At 48.9% G+C, this 23914-nt stretch overlaps 2 protein-coding genes across 3 annotated transcripts in view; both read left to right on the forward strand.

Annotated features, from left to right (window-relative positions):
- The window catches only part of DCPS (decapping enzyme, scavenger), a 37051-nt gene extending 21477 nt beyond the window's left edge, over nucleotides 1-15574 (forward strand). The window contains exons 3-6 of one of the 2 annotated variants that reach the window (XM_063094593.1): nucleotides 4250-4395; nucleotides 8759-8872; nucleotides 13586-13696; nucleotides 15177-15574. In XM_063094593.1, coding sequence (XP_062950663.1) covers nucleotides 4250-4395; nucleotides 8759-8872; nucleotides 13586-13696; nucleotides 15177-15443 — 638 coding nt within the window. In that variant the 3' untranslated portion in view covers nucleotides 15444-15574. The remainder of the gene's footprint in view (nucleotides 1-4249; nucleotides 4396-8758; nucleotides 8873-13585; nucleotides 13697-15176) is intronic. The other variant, XM_063094594.1, reaches the window with a different exon arrangement.
- A 7859-nt stretch (nucleotides 15575-23433) lies between these two features.
- Nucleotides 23434-23914, forward strand: part of ST3GAL4 (ST3 beta-galactoside alpha-2,3-sialyltransferase 4) — a 47028-nt gene continuing 46547 nt past the window's right edge. Inside the window, exon 1 of the mRNA XM_063093731.1 lies at nucleotides 23434-23539. The gene's annotated coding sequence lies outside the window, so the exon portion shown is untranslated. The remainder of the gene's footprint in view (nucleotides 23540-23914) is intronic.

Below are 23914 nucleotides of genomic sequence, written 5' to 3' on the forward strand. Positions count from 1 at the left end.
CAGTTTCAGGAAATTTTACATTTATGCAAAACTATTATGTACTGCAGTGTCCATTATTAAATTACGCCAGTTGCTTCAATGCTGTGTTTAAAGGAGGACTCCTGTCCCCCCGTCTGGGATCTAATCCAACCCTTTCTGGTATGGGGATCTGCACCCTTGACCTTGGTGTTGTAACACCAAACTTTAACCAACTAAGCTAACTGGCCAGCCCTCTTTAGTCTCCTTTAATCTGGTTCAGTTCCTCAGCCTTTCTTTGTATTTTCCTAACTTTGACACTCTTGAAGAGTTACAAAGCCACCTGTTTTATAGAATGCTCCTGGATTTTGGTTTGCTGATATTTTCTTGTGATGAGATTTAGGTTATGCATTTTTGGCCAGAAGACCACATCCCGTCAAGAGGCACATGATGTCAGGTTGTCCCATTAGGAATGATGTAACGCCCATCATGTGGTAGAGGTGGTAGCCTTTTGCTGCTGTAAAACTAATTGTTTTCCCTTTGTAATTAATAAGTAATCTGTGATACTTATGAGACTGTGCATGTATATCCTGTTTTGCAGCATATTTTTACCCAATGTTTTGAGTATTTATCTAGCATTGACTCTTGATCAAACTACTCCTGAAGTTCAGCTGCAGTTCAATATCTTGATTGGCTTTTAGGTAAGAAACAGAGTTTGGCTTTTTGGCTGTCAATGAGAAACTTAGCTTTAGGAAATATATTGGTTTTTGTTAAAGAGGTTTTATTTCATTTGGGACAAAAATCCTCTTGAGTTTAAAGTCATTTGTTCAGTGAGTATTTGTTGATTGCTTACTGTAAGCTAGGTGCTATTCCAGGTGCTGGGGCTAAATGGTTAAAAAAAAAAGACCAAATCCTTCTATTCCTAGAAGTTATATTCTAATGGGGGAATTAGATGATAAATGTGTATTCTATTATTAAGTGGTGAGAAGTGAAGAAAAAACGAGCCACTGAAGGAGATAGAGGGTCATGAGGTTAGTGGGGCTGTTCTAGCAGGGGCTGCTGAGCCTGAGGAGCTGCCCTTAGAGCAGAGGCCTGAATGAAGAAAGGGAATAGTGTGGATCCTCCAGCAGGAAGACCTGCCTGCAGTGGGCACCGCTAGTGCAAGCAAGGCCCAGAGAGGGGCGTGTGCCTACCTTAGTGGGACAGCAAGAAGTTAGTGTCGCTGGTGCAGAGGCAGCAAGAGGGAGAGTGGTAGTAAGTGAAGTTGGAGAGAAGGCTGGGGCAAGGTGGCCAGGGGCCTTGTAGAGCATGGTGCGAAGCCCTGGCCAGGGCTTCAGGTGGTGGTCTGAGGGAAAATGGGCCCCCGAGGAGTGACTCGCTTGGGCTGGGGGTTGCAGGGTCTGAGAGTATCGCAGTGGGTTTCCTATGTCCAGGCAGGAGATTCTCAGGAAAGGAAGAAGGACAGCAGGAAGTGAGCAGTTGGAAAATAAATGCCTTTGGATTTTCTCCTTGCTGCCAAGGGTGGGAGGCAGGAGGGGGCTGGCTTGATGAGTTGCCTGTTTTCCCTGCACCCTGGGTGGTGGGGGCAGGTCTTTGACAACCCTTGGCAGAGACCAGCATGCTGCAGGCCCAGTGACTTGCTGATCTGGACCAGGCAGAGAGCCCCAGGCTTTGAGCCCAGGGCTGTGTGTTCATTGCCAGCAGAGTTAGTCTGTTCTCTAACATCAGCCTTGCCTCTGTTCCTAGCCAGTCTCTCTCCCACTCTGAGGGAGTTCCACTGCTACAGCTTTTCTCCTCACTGCCTAACTCAGGCAAGGAGAATAAAAGCAAGCATTTGTGGAGTGCTTTTCCTTATGGGGACCACTTTCTAAATGTTTTCCATCTGCTAACTCATTTAATTCTCACAGCAACCCTTTAAGGTAGGTGCTGTTATTATTACCCCCAGGTTATATAGATGAGGCTGAAGCAACAGAGAGGGTTGGTCACTTGCCCCAGGATACACAGCTAATCAGTGCAGAGCCAGGATTTGTACCCAGGCTGATTGGCTCTAAAATCTCTGCTCTCATTCGCCAAACTACGCTACAGATATCATGGGATTTTCCTCTCGTCCACTGCAAGGGTCAGGGAGGAGCCATTTGATCTATTTCAGGCAGTTTTCTGCCTCTTGAGATCTTGATGTGCTTGACCTCTGATCTCTGACCTGTGACCCTGGCTATTAGAGAGTGAGGAGGAGTGAGAAGCAAGAAACTTTGTTGCTGCTGCCTGCAGGGTTGTGAAGAGGCCTTTGTGCCTCCCTTTCTGGGTCACATCCAGGGATCCCCAGGAATTGGGTGACATTTATTTAGTGCCTCTAGTGATGTAGATGACATATTTTGTTTAATGTTAACAACAACTCTGTGAGGCAGATTTTATGACCACCCTCTAACAGGTGATGAAACTGAGACACTAAGAGGTAAGTCACATGCTCAGGGTCCCAGTAAGGAGAGTCATATGCCCAGCTTGGGTCCAGTGTCTGTATCTTCCCACTGTGCTGCTTTGCTTCCAGAGCTGATGGACTGGGACGTTGGAAGCTCACCAGTAGTCATGTGCTTGGTAGGTCATCCTTGTACACCCCACTGGGCTTTGGAAGAAGAAAGTGGGCCATTAGGCAGGCCACTGTGTTGAAAGAGCATTGATTTTAGGGTAGAAGGCTTCTGTTAATCTAGTCTAGCCTTTGCCACATCTCACAGCTTGATGCTGGGCAAGTATTTGAATCCCTGTCACCCATTCACTTACTTGTGAAAGTGGAATTAAAGCCACCTGTGTCCTCAGACCAATTATGAAAGGATAGGTTGGTGGTTCTTAGCCGGGTCTTGAGGTATGTTTGTGAGTATGAGAATTTCCTGGGGTGTTAAAATGTACCTGTTGGGTTTCTCCTCTTTCTGGGGTTTCCTTGGGAGAGCATACCTGAATCTTAGTTTAGGGAGGCAGAGGGGGGAGGTAAGTCTTTTGAGAAACATCTTAACTGATTTTCAAACACCGTTTTCCTTTCCTGCCCTTAAGATCTGTGCTGAAACACTATATACAAATGTTAGAGTAATGACAACGTTTGTACCAGATGTTATTAAAAATAGGGTAAAGGAGGGCCAGCCCCGTGGCTCACTCGGGAGAGTGCCGCACTGGTAGCGCCGAGGCCGCGGGTTCGGATCCTATATAGGGATGGCCGGTGTGCTCACTGGCTGAGCATGGTGCGGACGACACCCAGCCAAGGGTTGTGATCCCCTTACCGGTCAGAAAAAGAAAAAAAAAAAATAGGGTAAAGGACTTAACCAAAACCAGGTGGTGTTGGACCAGGACACTAGCCTAGAGTCTGTTTACGAAAACGCAAGGTTTACTTCTGATTAAAACCATGGGGACAGTTTTGCCCCCGAGGGGACATTTGGTAATGTCTGGAGACATTTTTGGTTGTCACAACTGAGAGGAGGGTGCTACTGGCATCCACGTAGAGGCCAGAGATGCTGCTAAACATACTGTGATGCACAGAACAGTCCCACAACATAGAATTATCCAAACCAAAATGTCAGTGGTGCCAAGGTTGAGAAACACTGGATTAAAAATAGCCAGCACTTATGTAGTGTTGATTATCTGCCAGATATTGTTCTATGTGCTTCACAGGTAATTAACTTGCTTAATTCTCCCTGCCTTATGACACAGGAGCTATTACTATGGTCTTTTGGCAGATGGAGAAGTTAGGGCACAGAGAGGTTAAATAACTGGACCAAGCTCCCAGCCAGGGCCAAGGTCCTACTTGGAGTGAGTGAGGAGCAGGCAGAGCCAGGACTTGAACTTTGATAGCCTGGCTGCAGAGTCCATGCCTTGAACCACTGTGTTATGCTGCACTGCCCCTCCTTAAGGGGCTACTTGGCTTTAAATCACATTTTCACTTTGAGTCCAGAAAGCCACAGACCTAGAGATCTGGCAGTACGGGAGAGTTAGAGACCTTCCATTCCTGTGTCTGGAAGATGGAAGGGAAGGGCCAGGGCTAGCATGATGAGGGGCACAGTGACCTACTGGTGAAAACCTTATTTCCCAAGTTCTGAGTGTGGCTCAGCTCATGAGTTTAATGGCTCAAGGTGCCTTGTGGGAGTGGATCAAGGTGCATAGAACCCCTTGGCCTTTGGCTCCCCTTGTGAGGGAATCAAAACTGGGATGGGAGTCATCTCTTCACCATGGTGCCTGTGGGCACGAGAGTGGGACTGACTGCACAGACATTGGGCTTTGCTTCCCAGTCATGGCCTGTGCTGTGTTGTTGCAGATGTCAAGACGACCGTGGTTTACCCCGCCACAGAGAAACACCTGCAGAAGTACCTGCGCCAGGACCTGCACCTGATCCGAGAGACGGGAGATGACTACAGGAAAATTACCTTACCCTACCTGGAGTCCCAGAGCCTCAGCATCCAGGTGATTGGCTTCTGTGTCTCAGGCATGGAGTGCTCTTCCCATGGCCAGTTTCTCTTCCTACAAGCTGTTGGGGTCCTACCTGGGGCCAGGCACTGTGCTAGGCATTGGGGTTGGGGGTGGGGCAGCAGAGAGTGCATTGGACACAGTCCCTGCCTCATGAAGCTTACATCCTGTGCGGAGTAAGACAGAACACAAGAATATACGACCTGTGAAATTATGAGAAAAATGGACAGGATAAGTGGGACAGGAAGTCCTGGGTGAGGCAGTTGCTGTTTTATATAGTAGGACAGTCAGATCAGGCATCACAGATAAGAGAATTGACCCTGGTCTTGGGCCCTATCTGATGAGCTTGGGCATGCCACCGAGGCTCTATGGGAATCTCAAAGCAATCCAGTCTGTTGGAAGGATTTGTATCTGTTCTGCAATAGCCCTGATGCAGTCTCAGAATGACTGTGTCTTCTTCAAGGGCTTGTGATTGGGTAAAAACTGATGCTGGCTCTGGCCCACCCCAGTCCACTCTTATTTCTGGTTTCATCTGCAGCAAACCAGCCTACAAGAGCTGAATCTCAGAGTAAAAAACTTCCTCCTCACTCAGTCCCCCTTGCATTCATTTCACAGAAGGCAGGACCCTGTTGTCCCTGAGTGCTTGGTGCAGAGCCTCCATTCATGGGTTGGCAGAGTCTTATGACTGGGTCAGATGCAAAGCCATTTAGCTCGGAGATTCTAACTTCTCCTTGGGCCTAGGCCCAGTGCCAATCAGAGCTTCTGCCTGGAATTGGCCCAGTGTGAATACTCAGAGTTAAATGTGATTGATGCTTATTGATGAGTTGTTTTCTTGCCCACTCACTGGCTCTCTCTGGTTCCTTCTCTTTATCACTCAGTCTTGTTCTCTTTGAGCATTTCTCACATACTATCACCAAGATTCAGGTTTCTATGGTGGAGAGTCTTCTAGTATGGGAAACACACAGCTATTCCTCCTTGGGCCAGAAGAAGGGAGGGTATGCTTGGGTGGGAGGGCATTGCAAGGTGAATTGTACGTGGGAAGAGTAAGGAAAGGGAGGTTGGCAGGGCCTGTGGGAACAGTGTCTCCCTGGGAGGCCTGTGTGCTGACAGCCCTCTTCCCTAGCCTGGTTATTAGCCATGGTCTCCCTGTGCAGTATTTGCACAAGGTTCCTCTGGCTCAAGCTGGCTTGATTTTTCTTTTCTTTTTTTCTGGAGAAGTCCCAGCACTTATTCTGTCTTCTAAGTTGAAAGAAAATATGTGTCCATCTTCCTAGACAGCTTCTGCTGTTCACAGTCCTAGGGGAATCTCCACAAACATGTGTTGTATTATGCTGGTTGCACATATCTGTGATTCAAGAGAGGAAGCTCCAATATAGTTGGTGTGAGTCGTGTATATACCTTGTTATACACCATTCTACAGTTCCACTAGGAAAATAATACAACAGAAACTCTACCACTGTTCCCACTCCTGATTAACATGAGCATTTGTATATTCTTTCTTGGCTATTTCTAGCAAGTCTACAGGCACTCGGCTTAATGGGCAACAGTCATTATATTTATTGAGTATCTGCTGTGTACCAAGTCCTGTGCTAGGCTCTGGAGGGTCACCAAGTTCATGAAACCTTGATAATGCCCTCCCAGTCTAGGAGGGAAGATAGGCATTTAGACAAATGATTGCAATAGTGGGATAAGCAGTCTGGTGGTCTGTACGAGCTACAGTGGTGATACAAAGGGAGAGTGATGAGCTCAGACAGTGGAGGCTTCATGGGGAGGGCTTCCTCCCATTGGGTGTTGAGGGACAAATAAAAATGTACCAGGTGGGTGAGGCAGAGGGCAACTCCAGAGGCACAGAGAGCTGGAATCATCTGATGCAGCTGGGGAATTCCCTGGGGTGTTGGGTGCTAGAGGGCCAGAGGAGACAGCACTGAGAAGACAGGCAGGGGCATGTGAACTTTGTCCAGGAGTTCCTGAACCTTGCCAATCATCTCGATTTCCTGGAGAGATTCTTATAAATACAGAGCACGGGGCCCTATTTCATATCTGTTCATCCTGATTCTTCAGGGAATAGAGCTGAAAATTGTACATTTTAAAAAATCTCTCTGATATTTGTAATGATCATCAGGTCTGAGCATGATTGCCATAGGCAATGAGGGTCCCCTAAATGGTTTTAAGCATGTGGGTCATGTGGTCAGATTGACAGAGTTGGGGGGGCAATGAGGGGGAGTAGAAGCAGGAAGACTAAAAACCAGTGTGGGTCTGAAGCAAGGTAGGGGCCATGGGGGAGGATTCAGAAATGATTTCAGAGGTGGGTCTTCATAAGGCTTAGCAACTGGCTGATATGGAGAGGTGAGGGAGGAGCTTGGGTGATGAGTGGATAGCAGAAACATTCATTAACCAGGACATGGGACATGGACAGAGGCGTGGGTTTATGTGGAAGACAGGGAGTTCCTGGGATTAATTGAGTAGTTACTAGGAGTCAGGAACTGTTCCCAGCATTTTACGTGCATCACCTCATTTAATCTTCACAACAGCCCTTTTGGAGACGGGACTCAAGCCAGGCAGTCTGTCCCCAGTGTCTTTGCTCTTAGCTAGTGACACTATTTGGCTTCTCAATTTTGATATACTTGTGACTTTCCAGTAAGAATGCCCAGTAAAAAATACAGTGGGCTTCCTGGATCTGACATGTTTGAGGTCACCCAGCTAAAAGCATGCACTTGTGAGTCATCCTATCAGGCGTGAGCCTTGGCACAGCGTTTGGGGTCTCATTCTGCTGTCTAGGGGCAGTGTGACATTGTCCTTAACTTCTGAGCCCCGACTTCCTTGTCTGGAAAATGTGACTAAGTGCCCCTCCTTCCTAGGTTGTGGAAATTGAGGAAGCAACTGCTGGGTGTCTTCCAGACCTCTCCCAGGAAGTGCACCACCAGGCTTCTTGGGAAGGGCCCCTCTTTTGTGGTGGAGGTGACCAGCCTGTAGGTCTTGTCAGTGGGTCTGGAGCCCTATGAGCTGAAACGCCTCCCTTGGGTAGTTGCAGGAGACCTGGAGGCCCAGGTGTTTCCAGGAAGATGCCCTCTGCTTCCTCCACTTCCATCCCAGCCGAGAGCCGAGGATGCAGGGTGCTATGCTCAGCCCTCCAGGTTCAGGCTATGATGTATGCAGACCCTAAGCCAGTCCCCCTGGCCTTCGGTGACACTGCCTGTGCCAGTACTTCTGGGAGTGAGAAGAGGACTGTGATGGTCTAGCTGTCGCTTCCCTGGCCTCCCTGATCCTGCTCCCCTTCCTCTGTCAATGAACTTGGAGACCCTTTTGACTGCTAGAGGAAGGAGCAGCAGTGTGACCCCAGCCACTCCCCTCTCTGGTTTTCCAGCAGGTTTCTTTCTCAGGTGTAGGGCAGAGAGTTCACAGTCCTGGAGGGGATTCACATTTGCAGAGGGCGCTTAGAGCTAGGCGAAGGAGAGAGGAGCTGGGGGTGCCTGTGTCTGAGCTCTGTGAGCACAGGGGTCTTAGCCTTACCTCTCTGCAATCTGGCTTCCTCAGAAAGGCTGGCCAGGATGGACCGTAACTGTAAAGTGACCTCCTTGGGGTCCACACAGAGCCTGCGGAAGGGTCCTCTGAAGCCTGTCAACAGCAGCTGATGAAAGGGTGGCCCAGAAGCCCAGGATTGCCATGGAAGGTCTCAGTGAGATCGCCATCTCCCTATGGCTTTGGATTCGGCTCTGTCATGCGGGGCCAATTTCAGTGGAGGCTGCTCACACACTGCTGTCTACAAAGGCTACAGGTGTGCAGGGGTGCTGAGCCACCACTAAAGAGAATCCCAGCAGGTGGGGACCCACACACATTAACTTATAGAACCAAAGGCTTTCACTGCCTTGGTGAGTAGCTGGCTCCCTTTACAGAAGGAAACCTCTGTGCCCTCAGCCCTGAACCTGACTATGCCTGCCCCATGGTCAAATTAAATGGTGAATGAAGTGAAATGGGGTCCATGGAGACAGCTCTGCCCCCATGGCCTGTGGGCAGTGGAGGGGCTCACTGCTGTGGGGCAGAGACAGACCCCATAACAGAGTGTGAGCTCCATGCTGAACAGGAGAGACTGCAGAGACTGCCCAGTCCAAGCTGCAGAGCACCTTGTGCTGACTATAGTGGGTGAGTGTCAGCTGTGGTGGGAGAGGGATAGATCTCTTCTGGATGCCCAAGAGCAGACTCTTGGGAAGAGGGCAGCCTGAGTGTAGATCCCCTGAGCTTTGCGGCCTTAATGGCTTGGTTGTCCTTCCTAGAGAGGCCAGAGAGCTTACCTAGCCCAGTTTGGGGAGTCACCCAAGGGATGGTGCATAGATTTGTGAACAACCTCCCTCCCTCCTTCCAGTGGGTGTATAACATTCTTGACAAGAAGGCTGAAGCTGACCGGATTATTTTTGAGAACCCAGATCCTTCTGATGGCTTCGTCCTCATCCCTGACCTCAAGTGGAATCAGCAGCAGGTAAAGATCTGGTCTGTGACTGCCCTGCTCCAGTTGCTGGACTCCTTTGACCTGCCCTTCTTTCTCACGTTGGCCTTCCTCCCTAAGCAAATTATAATTAACCAACAAGGTGTGGCCTTAGCTCTCCATGGTGATGGAGTGAATACCTGTTGTACACAAATGCTTTTTTTTTGTTTGTTTTTTTGTTTTTTTTTTTGTCTTTTTCGTGACCGGTACTCAGCCAGTGAGTGCACCGGCCATTCCTATATGGGATCCGAACCCGCGGCGGGAGCGTCGCTGCGCTCCCAGTGCTGCACACTCCCGAGTGTGCCACAGGCTCGGCCCCAAATGCTTTTGTTTTAATGGGTCAGCTTGAAGCCCTTTCTGGCTTTCCTCCCACCCAGGAAGTGAGGTGGGGTGATGTTTGTATTTGTGACTCCATGGGCCATTCTTTAGCCAGCCAGTGCCTCATGCTACCACCTTTGCTTCCAGCAGCACCTAGAGCCCTGAGGGTGGAGTGTTTACAATCTCTCTGCCACCCTCAACTCCAGCAGATCCGGGTAGGCCCACTTTCTGAAGCATTGGCTGGCAGCAACCAAGGCAACCAACCCAAGGAGCCTCTACATGGCCTGAGCTGCAGAATAGGTTTCTAGTAGTCCAGACTTCTGCTTGAGCCTCTCAGCTACCCCTTCCCTGGCCTCCAAGTGCCTCTGCTCCTCACTTTCTGAGGAGCAGGTTTTAGAGGAGCCATTTTTACTCACAGGTGTCCCTTTCCAGTTCTCTGTGGCCTCTCCCCTTCTCTCCACTTTCCTCTCTCTCCTGTAGCAGCCCACCACCAAAGTTATAACTTACTAGCGCCTCTTTTATACCCTGATAGTATCAGAAACAGGCAGAGCTGCCATGTTACAGAGAGTGCTGCTCAAACCACATACTGGAACCGGGCCCTGCTCAGCCTGCAACAGGAGAGGAGCCCAAAATGGCAGACAAGGGAGACAATGGGAGTAGATAAATTTCCCCACTCCTTGTTATACTCTCAGAGTAGTCCAGATCCACTGTTCTGTAGGTACCCATCTGGTTTCTGTGCCTTCACCCGGACATGAAACTCTCGGAGAGAAGATGTTCTGGAGTCCGAGCCCTGTCTGCCTCTTCTTCGTGGACGTCCTCCCTCTTGCTTCCTCAGTTGTGGCCTGCCCTTTAGGCCTTTGCATCCTAAACTGAGCTCACCTGCAGTTTGCTTAGTTTTGATTTGGTTATTTCTAGAACTGCCATGCCATTCTTCCACTGCCAGAAAAAGGGGCTGAGGGCCTGTGGTTGGGGTAGAAGGACAGGATTGCAGCTCAGAGACATGCAGCCTTGACAACGGTCTCATGGGAGTTCCTAAACATGGCTCAAGAGGTGGTAGGGTATTTGAAGGGGGAGTTTCCAGAAGTTGCACCATCGAGTGAAGATTTATTAGAGCCAAGTAAGATCAAAGAAGATGGTTCTGCATGTGTGGGGTATTGTAGTGAGAGAAGCCAGGAGAACACCTGCATTCACGTCTCCTGCAGCTTCTCCCTGCCTGTGCCACCTTCTGGCGGTGAAGGAGGGAGTCAGGACTGGCTCTGCAGGTGTGTGAGGAGCTGGGACAAGGCCCTGGAATCAGGTCTGCAGGTGGTAGCTCTGCACCCCGCCTCCCTCCTTCAGGTAGCCCTGTGCTTGGAGGTTCTGGGTTGCAGACTGAGGTGTGGGGTAGGAGGAATTCTGCCTTACATGACTCTTGAAGATGGAAGAGCTTGTGATTGCAGGTGGATTGTGGTCTGAGGGCCGTGGACGTGGAGGGATGACAGAGGATGGATTGGTACATCTCTATGTAAGAAGCCCTGAATGCATTTGAGCCCACAGCACTGAGAACAGAAATCCACCATCCTTCTGACCCTGCACTGGCAGGCATCTGCCTCACCTGCCAGTGGAACTGCCCTCTCTCTTCTCTTGTAAGACAGGAAAGGCTTCAGGAACTGCACCAGGCTCCCAGCCACATGGCTGGAGTGACTTGCCCTCAGAGGTTGTGAATGGCCAGCTGAAATGCCAGGCTTTGCTTGGCAGTGATGCAGGTGTGGTCCTCTTAACTTTTGCGTAATTCTTACTTGTCCTTTGAAGGTGTCTCAAATCCTTGATTTATGATGGCACTGAACTCAATAGCTCCCTTAGAATTAGGCAGTGTATCCCACAAGAAACAGGCCTTGCCAAGACTTCTGTTCCTTGTCCTTGGGCCAGGGAAGGATTAAGGAGAAGAGGTACTTTGGCCTTTGCTTCGAGGAGCCTGCCTAGCCACCTTCAAATCTCCTCCTGTCACCACTCCCAGAAGTACATATTGACCGTTCTGAATAGATGGCCCTGTATTAAAGAGACTCTTTATCCGTTTGTTCATCTGTCTACCCTTCAACAAATATTTATCAAGTGCCTATTGTTTGCCAGAGATTATGCCCTTCCAGAGGTTTTAATATTCATTCCTCAGTTCTCTTAAGAGATCACCTGTATGTTCTCTTTTTATTTGTATTTTTTGTAGGTTGAGTTAATTCATACACATGGCAAAAAAGGCACATAGTACAGAGGATGTGCAGTGAAAGTATGCTCCCTTTCCTCACAGACATATTCCTCCATTTCCTTTCCCCAGAAATAACTGTTGTTGCTATGTCTCTCCTTCTGGGGGTAATCTTTGTATATTTTGAATATAAACATATACGTACATGTATACATAGACACACATTCATTTTCAGTTCATATAGTTTAAAGTTCTTTGGTCTAAAGTTCTCAGACCAGGGAATTCTTCCTCTGAGTTACTCCAGAGGTGTAGAGATGGCTTTCCAGTGCTATAGTCATTCTTTGTCTTGCCCCTTACCAAGGATCTGTTACTTCAGTTTTACTGTACCGCCTTGTAAAAAGAGACTGATGGTGTCTCTCTGTGTCCCCAGAGTGATTGATGGGCAATCTTCTGGGGAGCCAGTCTGAGGCCCTTGCCTACCCCTTGTCTAGCTTTTTTCAGATAATTTCTCTGGGCCAGGAGGCCCTTTGGCTGCCGGCAGAAAACCTTAGGTCATGTCTGATATCAAAGAATGGTTTCTTTTCCCTCCCTCACCCAGCCTGTGAACTGATACCCAATACATTAGCTGACACCCAGCACCAGGCTCTGTGCCTCATTCCATCCCAGTGGAGCAGAGAGATGTGACTTAATGTCATGTTTGGGATTTGTTAGCAGACATCCTCTCAAACAAATGCTACTATTATTTGAGATTCCCCTGACAGTGACACATAGAACAGCTCAAAACATACACACTTACACCCCAAATTCAAGCAGTTTTATTTCCTGGCTTCTCCTTGGACTCCTTACTAGTGAGAAAGTAAGTTTCCTGGGCACAGGCCATGAGAAGGAGAGTCCGGAAGGTACTCATGGGCAAAACCAAGGCCTGGGTAGGCACAGCTCAGCCATATGCTGGGAGCTTCTGATGGGCCCATCTACAGCAGGTCTGGCAGACAGCCAAGATTCTTAGAACTCTGTCAGGAAAGAATGTCTATGGCATGAAGAAACTATGGCACAGTTGGACATCAAGAAGTATGGAAAATCTCATTTTCATTCTTTAAGCTGGGGCCCCTGGGGGTTTGGTTGGGTGATTCATGGTCCCCAAATTATCTCCATGCTCAGACTGCAGGACTGGACTTGGCTGTATTCTCCCTGCACCTTGCCCCTTGGAGCCAGGGTGTCTGTGGCCTGTGTGGCACATGGGTGTGATAACCAGGCAAGGCCAGGTTTTGGGTGAGCAGAAAGGGTATGGGACGGTTTTCTGGGCAGGAGGAAGAGTTCATTTGTTCTCTGGCACAAGACCTTGTTGACTTTATTTCTTTGTGCTGTTGTGTCTTCTGGGTTTTCAGCCAGGTGCTGTTTCCAAGAAGGACAGCAGAAAGGTCCACTTGTGAACCCATTGAGATAGGGGAAGAGAGCTCTGGTGGTGCTTACTGCTGAGCTGGCGCAGGCTTCCTCCTGCTCACATCCCCTGCACCCTTCCCATGCTTCTGACACCAGACACATCGAGTCGCTTACTCTCCCCTCACGTGCCCTTTATATTCTTGTCTCTGAGCCTTTGCTTTCATTGTTCCCTCCATCTGACTGTCCTTTCTCCAAACCCTACCTCCTCATCAAGACCTGCCTTCTCTTCCATGAGGCCCTCCGGAATCGTCCTAGCTAGCTAGTCTCTCCTTCTTCTCCTGTACTTCAGTCACTTTATGTCTTATAACACAGTTACTTACATACAAGGGTACCTCAAAAAGTTCATGGAAAAATAAAATAAAAAGATAATACAAATCTTTGCATGAACTTTTTGAAGTACCCTTGCATATGCGATTAGACTGTAAACTCTTGGAGGGAAGGCATTGTCCTTGACTCTTTCTTGACACCCCCTACCCCCAGCTCCTGACTGCTCTGTGGAGTGAATACATAGATACTCCTATATGATGTTCTTTACCAGGACCACACAGAAGTCCTGTTCCTTAGACCGTCCCACTCGCCCTGGGGACATGGATACCCATATTGCCTGGGGATCAGTGGCTGTGGGTCTCTTGGGTTGGCTGTGCCTGGCACCACAGGCCTTGGAGGTGGGTGCTTCCTGGCATACATGGGAATTCCAGGATTGGTAGCCTCCCTGGCTCTCTCCCCTGCTGAGCCTGGCGCTGCCCTCTGGTTTCTTACTGGTCTCCATGCAGCTCGATGACCTGTATTTGATTGCCATCTGCCATCGCCGGGGCATCAGGTCACTTCGGGACCTTACTCCAGAGCACCTGCCGCTGCTCAGGAACATCCTCTGCCTGGGGCAGGTGAGTTGTTTCACTGAACCATGTTGAAGCACAGAGAAATTATACTCAGATTCCACTGTGTCCCCTGGGCCACTTTCCTTACACTTCCCACAGTCCATCTTGGAAAAGGGCTTCTCTCTGGATGTCAGTCTCAGGAACCCTCTTAAGGCTCTTTAGGTTGATTCACAAGGCCTTTGACCCCTGGTCCTGCCTGACCCTCCAGTTTTACTTTCAGCCACTTTTCCTCACCCGTGCACTCGCCTTCCCCCGCCTTTCTCTGTAGGTCCCATTGAGAGGCCCATCCACCCTCCACTCCAAAGACTCTTATCCTCAAGTCCCAGCCCCTCCCACCCCAAGATTACCTGTCTTGTTTGTGACCACTACAACATGCCAGACAAGTTTCTTGGGCACATGACTTTGGCGTGTGTGTGCTTCCTTGTCTAGATTGAGGGCAGACTGAATTCTATAGCACCTGTTATTCTATCTGGGATACTTATTGAATTGAGTGAAATTTTTCTCATTTTTGGAATGACTTGTTTCTGTCCTCAAGCAGCCTCTGGATACTAGAGACAGTAGAGAGGGTGGCCTCTTGGGGTGATACTTGGCCAACACTTTGACCTGCCTTGGTAGCTTGGGCAGCCTCTCCCTGGCAGGCCAGTTGTGCTTATCCCAGGAAGCCCTCTGGGTGCCTTGGCCCGGGTCCCACCCTGCTGTACACTCCCAGGGGTGGGCTCCAAAGGCAGCATACAATTCCAGAATGTATTCTGAGCTCACCTCCGGGTATAGTCTTTTCTTCACCTCTGACCTCCCCAGGGATTTACCCGCAATAGAGATCAGAGTCTCCTCAGTTCCAAGACCTGGAGCCTCCTGAAGGTGGAGGTTGGTAGAAAAAGACCCACCTCTGAGCAAAGTGGAGGTGGGTGAAGGGAGCCAGGGCCAAAGTCAATGCTTTACTCTTCTGCAGGGGGCCCACTGCAGACTTCCCTGGGCTTGTCTGGGAGCAGCCCTTCCCATACAACCCCCGACACCCTTTCTTTTTCACCGAGTTCCTAGCATGGCTCCATCTCCATGGTCTCTAAGCTCCACCCTGTTCTATGCTAAGAGAGAGAATGAAGCTTCCTCTTACCTGCTTCATGATTTATTAAGTGCTTATAACTCATCCAGGGAAGGTTCCCATAATCTTGGGAATCTGGGGCCTGTCCTCAGGCACTGGTACTTCCTAGATTTCCAGCAGCAATTATTTGAGGAAGCCAGTGTTTACCCAGTTTGGGTTGGAGAACCCTATCTGCTTCCTTTGGAGGAAGGAGTCTGGGCTTGGCTGCTGTCACCTGCATGCGATTTCCTGATCTGAATCAAACAGTGGGCAGAAAGCTACTTGGGTTTTTATTAGCTGTTCCAGGCTAGGCTGGGGTAAAGACGGGAGCAGGGTCTACATAGGGGTGTGGCACCAGCTTGTGGGCAGCATGATGACCTCTCTCCTACCACTTCCCTTTCTCATCAGGAAGCCATCCTGCAGCGCTACCAGGTGAAGGGAGACCGCCTCCGTGTGTACCTGCATTACCTGCCCTCCTACTACCACCTGCACGTGCACTTCACTGCCCTGGGCTTTGAGGCCCCTGGCTCAGGGGTGGAGCGGGCTCACCTGCTAGCTGAGGTGATCGAGAACCTGGAGTATGATGCCACATACTACCAGCAGCGCACGCTCACCTTCGCCCTCAGGGCTGATGATCCCCTGCTCACTCTCTTGCAGGAGGCCCAGCCAAGCTGAGTCACCACAGGGAGAAGAGCACAGAGGGGTAGGATTTGAGGAGGTGGGATTTTTATCTCCAACTGAATTTTTAAAAATGTATTTTGTACTTGCTTCCTCCTAGTATGTGAATAAAGTACTGGGCTCATTCAGTGTGGACTGAGAGCATGGCCTGGGGAGGTGGGTGATGGGGGAGAGTGGGCGGGCCGAACTGGTGTGAAGGTCTTGAGAAGGGTAGAAAGTCTCAGGGTGGTGGCCTTACCTTGGCTGATGTGTGAGAGCTGCTCTAGAAGGGTGCCAAGGGCTTCCTCCAAACCCCTGTGCTCCCCACCTCTGCTGCCTTTCTTGTCCTGCATCTGTGCCTCTCCCTGCTTGCACTCCTTCCTGTTCTGTTGCCATGTGTCCCCACCCCACCTTCTCTTCCTCCCCTCACCACTCAACTCTCCTTTGAGGAATTCCCCCAAAAAACCAAATTCAGAACTTCTCAGGAAATAATCAATAGAGTTTTTTGATGTCACTTCCTTCTCTCTGTAGCACTTAAGTCACACCTCCCCACGTGAGTCAACACTGTTGACAAACTTCTTGTCGTCAAGGATGGGGAATTGATGCCTGGAAGTGGGAGGGTTTTAATAAGAATCAGATGATGCAAGCCCAGACCGCCTGACTTTGCCTCTGTTATTTGGTCAGTGAGTCCTTGGCCTTGAGTTTATTATCTAGGCAGGAAGACAAAACAGACAGACTCACATGGAGCAGCCAGAGATCAAGTAAAAAACAGTCTATCAGCAGAGGCAAAATGATATGATTGCAGTTGAGTACAAAAGCTGAGGGGGCTCAGGTTCAAGGTGTGATCAGCACAATAGGTTCATAGAATCTCAAGGCCAGAAGAGACTTAAAAGTATCAGAGGTGGATGAACAGTTAGGGAGCTGTCAGGGCTTATCTGGAAGGTTGCTGCAGCAGAGCAGGGGCATGGGCCTGCATGTGAATGAGGAGCACACAGGATGAGCATGTGACACTGCCAGAGAGGGTCTGGCATTTGCTACTTCATCAAGGTAGGCCTGCAGGTGTTGCTCCTTGCTTGGGAAGTTCTCTCAGGGTAGGCAGGATGCTAGGCTCTTGAGTGGTAGCAGGAGGAAAGCATGAGGCAGAGAGGGGTGGCTCTCGCTCTGCATCCCCTGGCCTGAGAACCAGGAGGCCTGGATTCAGAGCCTAGCTCCATCCACTTGCCAGATGTTTGTTGAACACATCATAGATGAGGCACTGCCCTAAACCCTCGCTAAATGGTAAACAAACAGCCAGAAGTCTCTGAGTCCTTGAGCTGACATTCACCCCATAACATGGGACAAGGCATCCTGAGCCTGTTTTGTGTTTTGTTTGCAGGTGGCCAGTATAGGAATCCGACTTTTTATTTTTCATGAGCCTGTTTCTTTACGTGTAAAATGGAGCAAGGATGAGGGTCCCATGAAATGAACTGCTATATAAGTGCAAAGTGTCAATGTTGGATGTTTTAAGCATGGATTTGCTGAGCCAGACAGGCGTTGGAAATACAGACATGACCAAGACAAACTGCTACTCTTGAGTCTTCGTCAGTGTTTGGGGAAAGCAGACAAGCCAACAGTGACACGTAGGAAGTAAAAGAGGCAATGCGTGGGAAGCTATCTTGACGAGTTGCGCAGGAGAGGCTGATAGAAAGCGTGCTTTTGGACTCTTGGCAGTACTCGGCAGAGTGACTAACCCAGTGCACCTCTAGCACGTGGTGGCTGGGCTGCCTGGTAGGAGCCTCAGTGGAATGAGGCCTCGAGGGTGATGAGACCAAAGAGGCTGGGCTCTAGGAGCCACAGCAGAGGGGTGGTCCTGTGTGCTGGAGATCGCCCCAGGTGTCTTAATTGCCGGCCCTCACCTGCGGGCTGGAGCAGTGGCAGATGTCACCCTTCCCAGATAAGCCCTGGATGGCTTCACACCCGTAACACTTGGCCTACTTTCTTTCTGGCTTGGTTGGAGAAGGAAAGAAGCAGTTGGAGGCATGATTGCTATTGTTCCTTGGTTTCTCTCCCTGTGATCCAAAGCTTCCTAGTAGAGCAGAATTGCTGAGTGGTCTCTATTTGTCAACATGAAACTGAGAAAAATAACAGTCAAGCTCTACTTGGCTTGTCCCTGTTGAATACAGATTGTTGTGAGGCTGCCGCATGGAAAAGGAACCAGAACACCCAACTGAGAATTTAAAAGGGGGGTTTTATTGGCCGGCCGGTGACTGTCCCTCCAAGAAAAGTCTTGGAAGGGAGCAGCCCTGAATCGAAGTTTAGAGGGATTTTTTATTTTTATTTATTTATTTATTTATTTTTTTTAAAGGATGACTGGTAAAGGGATCTCAACCTTTGGCTTGGTGTTGTCAGCACTACGCTCAGCCAGTGAGCCAACCGGCCATCCCTATATGGGATCCGAACCCGTGGCCTTGGTGTTATCAGCACCGCACTCTCCCGAGTGAGCCACGGGGCGGCCCCTAGTGGGATTTTTTAAAGGTACATTTTTACGTTAGTCACACAGTTAAAATTATCAAATAGTCACACACTTATAGTTATCACAGTTACACACATACCCTCCTGACGGGAGGAGGGGGTTTGGGAAGGCCTAGCACAAGCTGATAACAGAAGCTGAAAGAAGCCAGTTAATCACTTAGGGATGGCAAAAACTTTCATAGGGCGGTTTCCTGCTTAGGTTGTCTAGATACATCCAGATACAGCTCTTGGTTTTATCAGTCAGAGACATCATAGGTGGGAAATAGCAAAGACAGGCTAATATTTAGCTTTTAACTTCTATGGGGGGGGGGGCGCTGAGGAGCCAAGGGGGATTTTTAAACAGTAGCATTTTAAGCAATTTAAACAGCAAGCGGTTTCATAGAAGCAAATTGCATGTTATGAAAGTGGGGGTCACCCTATCTCAAGATCCCCAAATTGAGAACCAAATCAATAAATAAGAAACAATTATACACAAAGTAATGTTTGAAAATATTTCTCTTGTAAAACTTCCATATCCAAAACATTTTAATGTATTTATTTTTTTGATGTGGGTCTGCTAACTCTTCCTTCTCAGAAAGGACTATATTCCAAACATGTAGATAATATTAAACTGTCTTCTAAGATGGTGATAACTAATAGTAGTTGTTTTTTAAATATCCTCACTTAGCAAAATAAATGTTTACAACCCTAAGTTTGTTTTATTATTATTATTATTACTGAAATTATATTGGATTTTGAAATCCATATCAGCTTGAAGTCACCAAGTTTTAGGCACTGTTAGAAAATAAGCAGGAACTGAAACTGTTTAAAGTGTTTCAATTTTAATTCAGTTTAAGAAAATGAGCAGGAACTAAAACTAAGAAACGATTTTGAGCATCTACCTTGCTTTTTTTCCCTCCAAGAACATGGAGGTAGAGCTCATATGGAGTTTATAATTTAGTGAGGAACATGGGCTTTAATTAAAAAGTAGTTACCAAAGTGATGAGTGCCTTGAAAAAGTGGAGGGGCTATGGGATCTTAAGGCAGGAGGAGCTAAACTGTAGGCTAAAACTTTTTCTGTTTGTTTTTCTAAAATTAACTAATTTTAATTGACAAATAAAAATTGTATATATTTATGGTACACAACATGATGTTTTTATATATATATATGCACACATTATGGAATTGATAAGTTTAATTAATATATGCATTACTTCATACTTATTTTTTCTAGGGTGAGAACATATAAAATCTACTCTTAGCAATTTTCAAATATACAAAACATTGTTATTAACTATAGTCACCATGTTGCATAATCTACTGAATTTATTTCTCCTGTCTTTTTTTAAAAAATCTATTTCTCTTGTTTAACTGAAAGTTTGTATCCTTTGACCATTTCCCCAATCCCATCCCTTGCCCCACCCCTGCTAACCACCATTCTACTCTGCTTGTATGAGTTCGACTTTCTTAGATACCACATATAAGTGAGACCATGTAGTTTTGGGTTTTTGTTTTTTGTGCTCTAGGCTAAAATTTGATTATTGTTAGCCAAGTGACAAATATAAGCAAAGGCCCAGAAGTTAGGGCGACCACTGCTCAGTATGACTGGGACTTAGAGCTAAGCTTCTAGCATGGGACACACACATACAATTAGAACACCAGCCAGTTTTCATTCAGAACCATGATAAAGAAATGCAAGCCAAGACAAGAGGAAATTCCATAATGTTCTGTTCCTCCTATGCTTGGGAAGCACTGTGGTCTGATGGCTCCTGCATAGAATCTGCACCATAACCAAGAATTATCTTGGGCAAGTTATGTAACTGCTCATAAAATAGGAGTGATAATAATGTCTTCCCCAGAGGGCTTTTGTGAGGATTAAATAAGAGGATTGTTTGGGACATGTTAATCACTCAGTAAATGTTAGCTGCTATATTTCTGCTGTGAGAGTGACCAAAAAGGATCTAACCAGAGATATTTGGGCTAAGTATTTGCTGTGGTCTGAATGTTTGTCCCCTCCGCCCCCCACCTCTGCCAATTTATATATTGAAATCTGACCCCCAAGGTGATAGTATTAGAGGTGGGGCTTTTGGGAGGTGATTAGGTCATGAGAGCAGAGCCCTCATAAATGGGATGATTAGTGCCTTATAAAAGAGACCCTTCATCTTTTCCACCACATGAGGTTATAGTGAGGAGACAACTGTCTGTGAACCAGGAAGTACCTGCTGGTGTCTTGATCTTAGACTTTCCAGACTCCAGAACCAGGAGAAATGAATTTCTGTTGTTTATAAGCCACCCAGTCTATGGTATTTTGTTATGGGAGTCCAAACAGACTAAAACAATATTAAGAATAACTTCCTAGGGGCCGGCCCATGGCTCACTCGGGAGAGTGTGGTGCTGATAACACCATGGCCACAGGTTCCGATCCCTGTATGGGGATGGCCGGTTATCTCACTTGGGAGAGAGTGGTGCTGATAACACCAAGTCAAGGGTTAAGATTCCCTTACTGGTCATCTTTTAAAATAAATAGATAGATAGATAGATAGATCATCTTTTAAAATAAATAGATAGATAGATAGATAGATAGATAGATAAATAACTAGATAGATAGATAGATGGATAGATAGATAAATAAATAAATAACTTCCTGATTAGAAGAGGTGTGAAATCCTAGATTATGCAGTAGAGGCATGGCAACCAAGAGATTTCAAGGAAAAAAGCAAGCCACAGACTTTCTGTGGCTAATTGATTGTGGCCCCAAACAGAGGCAGAGGCTGTGTGCAATGACTTCTTAGGATCTCTTCCAACCTAAAGGTTCCTGAAATGCATTTCAGCCTTGGCCTACTAGCAGGTTTCTAACATTACAAGAGTGTTGTCCTCTGCTATTGAGAACCCTGTGAACACCACAGCTCCATGGCCCAGCCACATAAATCTGATAAAAAAAAGGAGATGAAAATACCATGCAGAGTTGCTATTTTCAAAAGAATCTTAGATGCTGGATTAATTTCTTCCTCAAATGGCATCTTGCTGTTTCCTCCTCCTGGTGGGCAGGATGCTAATGGGGCACATGTGAAGAAGGACAGGAGCCAGAAGCCTGTGGGTACATTTGTCAAGCAGCTCCATGCTGCTGCCCACACCCTCTCCTGCCAGCGTGGAGCTAAAGGGCCATTGCTTCCCAGTCTAGAAGCACCTTCCTCTTCCCACCCCATTTTCTCCTCTGTCTCCTTCCTTTACTCCGGAGTTTCCTGTGGTTGCCTCAGCAGGGCTGTCCTGCCACTTCTACCATTGAAGAAACAGCATTAGTAAAAGGGAGGCAGAGGAAATGGGATTGGAGGTGGCATCGCTTGGAAGAAGATGTTTTTCTTTATATTGTCTTGGCGTACCCTTGGCACAACTAACCTCCAAGAGGATCAGTCTCCCACAAACCAAAGCCCTGCTTGCCCATCACATTGCCTCTTGCTGAGCAACTCATGATGTCCTGTACATGGGCCAAAGGGGTGCAGTGGAGTTGGGAGGGGCTCCAGATGGCTGCAGAACCAAGTGACTGGGATCGAAAAGCACCAGAATTGCTTCCCTCCTGCCCCACAGATGATAGGCCTTCCAGGCAGTGAGCTAAACTTCTGGCTGTGCTCAGAACCTGGAGGGGAAATATCATGAGTCAGCACAGTGTGGCCTGAAGGAAGGCAATCAGAATTTCAGTTAGCGCTGGGCACCCAATAACCAGGTCTGGGATAAGCTGGGGGATGGAGAAGGGGAGGAGGAGAGACCTAAATACTGCTTATAGGTTAGAAGAGGCATTCCACCTGCATAATAATAGCGCACACTCACTTATATATAGTAGGTTATACTTTCAGAGCAAATTCACATCCATTACCTGATTTAATACCAACAGTAACCCTTTTAATAAGCAGTTATTTCTCTTTTTTTTCTAGTAAGAAAACTAAAGCTACTTAGTGGCAGAGGTAGAGTTGGAACTTAGGTCTCCAGGAGAAGAAGTTGGTTCTTAAATTCAGTTTTCTGCAGTGTGATGTTTACACAGTTCGCAGCAAGAATTGCAAACTGTGTTTAGATGTAGTTCATCAAAGACACAAGTTCAGAGACTGGGCTGATTCTTGGATCAGCTCTGCCAGACTGACCTAGTCACTTAGGGCAATTATTTACTCTCTCCAGGCCAGTTTTCCTACCTGTAAAACTGAGGATAGTACTTCTTCCTCATGACTTGGGCAGGGACTTAATTACTGTGTTCTTTATACCCAGTTCAATTCCAGGCCCAGAGATGAAAGGAAATAAATATTTGTTGAATGAATGGTTGACTGACAAAGCAAAAGATACCATTTAAACAAAATTAAGTTAGACACTGGTGAAATGCCAAACAGCCTCTGCCCATGCTGGGTATGACTTAGGATGGAACACAGTCACCTGTGGGAGAACTTGGAGGTGTGGACTGTCTTCACTTTGCTCATGCATCAGGAAGCTGAGTTAATGGGTTCTCAACAGATAAGCCCTCCAGTTGCAGCTGAAGCCAACTGAGCTGACACTTCTCTGCACCCCCTTGCACTTATACTGTCAGTTACCATGCTCTGCACTTGGTCACATTCTATTCTGCCTTATTCTTGAACAGTCCATTGTGAGCCTTCTTTCTGTAGCTGGATAGTGTGCTTCCTGGGGACAGGGATGGGTCTGACACTTTCCTTGGAGGCCTTGGTGCCCTCAGCAACTGGCTGTTCACACCAGGGGCTCAGTAAACACTATGCTGACCTCTGAAAGGGACTGTCCTGAGAGGCTGTGGATTGTACTGCTGGGCGACTTCTGGACTGTTCTTCTTCAGCCTGGACAGTTCCCAGGTTTGCTTGAGGGATGCCTGGGCCCAAGGAACGAGGGTCAGGGGCACCTTCAGTAAGGAACTGAAACTAAGAAGCTTTCTGAGGTCAAGACAGGGTCGGCAGAGAGAGAGGTGCAGAGAGAGACTTTTGGGAGCGGCGGGTCCAGACTGGGGCAGAGGAAGGGCCCGCATCTTGATCCAGGGCACCGGGACCTCGTGCGTGGGGGATAGGAAGGATGGGCTCCTGAACAAGGTCCTCCTTCCTCTGTGCCTCAGCTTCCCCAGTGAGGGAAGGACACGGCTCACCGTGTGGGAGAGCAGAGAACCCTTCCTTGGGTCTCACTGTTCCCAGGAGGGTGTGTGGGGCTGCGCTGGGCACATCCATCCTGGCGCCACTCACAGGCGACCCTGCTCCGGCTCTGCCCTCAGCCTATGCGGCCCGCTCCGCCGCCCCTCCGCGGCCGCAGCCCCCGGCGCCCCCGCCTGCCTCTCTCCGGCCGCGGAGGCGTCCTCCGCGCCCGTGCGGCGTCGCCCCCGCCCTTCCCCTTTCTCTTCCCCACTCCTTTCCTCCTCCCCGCCGCTCTCGGCGGTCGGCTCCCGGGCCGTGTGCGCAAGCGTGCCCGCCCTCTTCCCCGCCCCCCGCCTCCCCTACAGGCGGACTCGCCCGCTCCCAGGCCGGCCTCGCGCCCGGGACGGGGACCCGGCCGAGCCGAGCCGCTGCGCCCGCGCCCGCCGCCAGCCGCGCGCCTAGCGGATCGGAGCCGTGCGCGGAGCTGTCCTGCCCCGCCCCGCCCCACCCGCGAGGGTGAGTACCGGCGGCCGCGCGCCGGGGGCCCGCGGGGGAGGCCAGGGGTGCCGCGGGGGCCCGGGCCGCCCGGCCCCAGCCCCGCGCCGGGCTCCGGGGGGTGTTAGGGCCCGGCACGCGGGCGCAGCGCGGCTCGGGTCGGGGTGGGGCGGCCACAGCCCCGGGGAGCGGCTTCCCGGGTTCCCTTTCCCTGGACCAGATTTTCGCGGGAAGCCCGAGTCTCTTCGCTCCCTTGGAGTGAGCAAACAGGACAGTCCTTTTCTCCGGAAAGTTTCTGTCCCCAACCCCTGCGCCCTGGCCGAAGAGGTGTACCCCACCTCCGGCATCCTCTGAGCGATGGTCTCCCCCACAACTCTCCCCATCAAGTCTAGGACA

The sequence above is a fragment of the Cynocephalus volans genome, chromosome 4 (genome assembly GCF_027409185.1).
Source record: "Cynocephalus volans isolate mCynVol1 chromosome 4, mCynVol1.pri, whole genome shotgun sequence".
In the NCBI taxonomy this organism is placed as follows: Eukaryota; Metazoa; Chordata; class Mammalia; order Dermoptera; family Cynocephalidae; genus Cynocephalus; species Cynocephalus volans.